At 52.6% G+C, this 2,500-nt stretch overlaps 1 protein-coding gene across 4 annotated transcripts in view; it reads right to left on the reverse strand.

The window, feature by feature from the left end:
* LOC113813261 (mucin-2) overlaps positions 1 to 2,500 on the reverse strand; it is a 42,101-nt gene that overhangs the window by 7,222 nt on the left and 32,379 nt on the right. For all 4 annotated transcript variants that reach the window (XR_003476379.2, XM_027365225.2, XM_070114750.1 and 1 more), the window contains exon 6: positions 1 to 2,500. This exon is cut by the window's left edge and continues 388 nt beyond it; it is cut by the window's right edge and continues 292 nt beyond it. Coding sequence is in view for 3 of the 4 variants with exons in the window: in XM_027365225.2 (XP_027221026.2) it covers positions 1 to 2,500 (2,500 nt within the window). In the remaining variant the exon portion in view is untranslated.

The following is a 2,500-nucleotide window of genomic DNA, read 5'->3' on the forward strand; positions in this document are numbered from 1 at the left end:
TGCGGCGTCGTTTGTTCCGTCGTTTGTTTGGTTTCGGTGGTTTTAGTCTTTGGTGACGAGGCTACGGTTGTTTTGGGCGGCAGTGCGGGTGGCTGGTCCTCGTCCTCTGCTTTCTGTGACGCGTCTGTTGTCTTTCCAAGCCGTTCGGTTTCTCTTGCTTTGTCTGCGTCCGTTTTCTTTACTCCGGGGGTGGTGGCAGCTGACGCAGGGAGAGAGAGGCTAATGCGGATAGGGATTGGCGATCCTTGGGGCGTCTCGGGAGGGGAGGTGTGCGGGGTCTCAGGGGGGGAAGTATGAGGCGTTTCGGGAGGCGACGTCGGTGGCGAATCGGGCGGGGGTCCTGGCGGAGGAGGGGGAGGGCAGTCAGGGGGGAGGTCGGACTCGTCGATGAAAGGAACCGTGCGGGATCCTCGCAGCAGAAGGGCGGTCTGCCTCATGACCGTCGGGGAGAGTTGGGCAGGCACGATGATTTTCCCGGGGGGCTCTATGACCTCGTACTGACAGCTCTGCTGATCTTTCGAGTCCGATGTCTTCGTCTTGGCATCTTTGACTTCGTTTGCATCCATGTACGGAATGTCGTCCAGAAAGGCCAGTGAGTCTCTTGACGGCGCCGTTGCTGATGGATCTGCCGCTTTTCCTGAATCCTCTTTCTTTTCTTCGGTTGATTTCACGTCAGAAGGTGGAGGCACTGGTTTCAAGGATGATGGTGGTGGTGGAGGCGGAGTCTTTGGGTGTTGGAGCTGTATCCGCTGTTGCTGGTTCTTGATGGCTTTCGAGATGACTTGTCTCGCCTCTTCCTTTTGAGTTTCTGGTTCTTTGACGTCTTGCTGTGGTTGGGAACTACTTTGGGGCTCGCTTGCTGTTGATTTAGCCGTCTCCGAGGGGGTGTTGGCACTACTTTTCTCTCCATTTCGGAGTTTGGCGGGTATTGGTGGCTTGGTTTCATCTGCCTCAGCATTTTTCATTTGCTCTCCTTGATTCTGAGCATCTGGAGGGATGGGAGTGTCTTGGGTGGAGGATCTTCGTGGAGTTGAAGCTCGCTTTGGAGTTGGTGGGCGTTGGGAGGTTGATGGATGCTGTGTTGATGACTGGTCGGTTGATGAAGGTTGGGGAGTGGATGCTGTTCGTGGAATGGAAGAAGAGCGTGGGGTTGATGACCGCTGTGGAGCGGAAGGAGGCCGTGAAGAAGTAGGAGGCTGTGGAGTTGATGAAGGCTGTTGGGTGGAGGTGGTTGATTCAGTAACTTCAGAACTTGAAATGGTTACTGACGTGTTCTCTGCAGCTGAAGCAGAGGTTGGATCTGGTGTGGGTGGAGGGCGAGGTGCCTTCCGCTTTGGTCTCGTCTGCACTGAGTCATCCTGTAGTTCAGCCAGCGATCCCATGCCACATACCTTCCCATTTTCGCCTTTTCGTATATTCTGCAACTTCTCATAATCTTTGTTCTTTTTTATTTCCTCAGAACTTTCTTTGGTGTCTTTCTTCAAGAGTTCAACGTCTTCATAAAATGGATTTTTCCCTATGTATCCTGCTACTGCAACATCCTCCCTGATAAAGGGATTCTTTTCCTCTTCCTTAGCCTGAATTTCCTTCACTTTCTCTTTGACAGAGTCGATTTCCTCATAGAATGGATTCAGTGATCTTCTGTATTCTTCTTTTCTCTTCCTTTCTTCCTCACTTGTTTCTTTAGGACTTTGTGATGCCTGATCTTGAGTTTTACTGCTAGCATTTTCAACACTTCTGTTCTGATAATCTCTCCAGTCAGGGGGCATGAAATCCGGGGGCATTGGCGCTCTTCTCTTCTTCCTTCGGGCGCCTGTTGAGCCACCTCTCAGGGAGCCTGGGGTAGAGGCTGATGTCCACTCCATGCTAGGGTACGTTACACTCAAGTTCGAGTCATCTTCTCCGCCAGAACTCACCTTCTTCTTTGGAGGGAGAGGAGGTGGCGGGGTGTGTGCCGGGACACTCGCAGATCTTAGCGCTTGCACCTGAGCACGAATCACATCGATTTCCTCATAGATGTGTTCTTCGGGGTTGTCATTTCCTGTCGTCGCCTCTCCTGTTGGCGTGGAAGGCGGGGCGGCTGAGTTCTTGCTTTCAGGGCGATGTTGGCTGTCTCGAGAGATGGTGCTGGAGCGGAGTGACTGGAGATCTGGCATGCTCGTCATCGTACTCAGAGATGACCTATCTATGGGATTCAGAGGGAGGGCGAGCACTGAACCTGATCGCATATCCTCCTTTTTCCGAAGGACTTCAGTTGGTAGAGGAGCTTCTTCTGTAGGCATCTCACCAGCAAGTTCGTCCTGCACGGCTTCAGTGCTGTCTCCTTTCACGTCCTTCGTATCTTCTCGTAAGGTGACTTCTTCTTCAGAAGATGAATCCCGCCGTGCCTTCTTGGCGGGACCTTTGGTATGCTGTACGGATTCCTGAAGAGTCTCCGTTTCTTCATCTGATATGGACGCTCTGCTCTCTGGCCTTTTGTCGAGTGACGCGCTAGACTGCG

The sequence above is a fragment of the Penaeus vannamei genome, chromosome 36 (genome assembly GCF_042767895.1).
Source record: "Penaeus vannamei isolate JL-2024 chromosome 36, ASM4276789v1, whole genome shotgun sequence".
Lineage (NCBI taxonomy): Eukaryota > Metazoa > Arthropoda > Malacostraca > Decapoda > Penaeidae > Penaeus > Penaeus vannamei.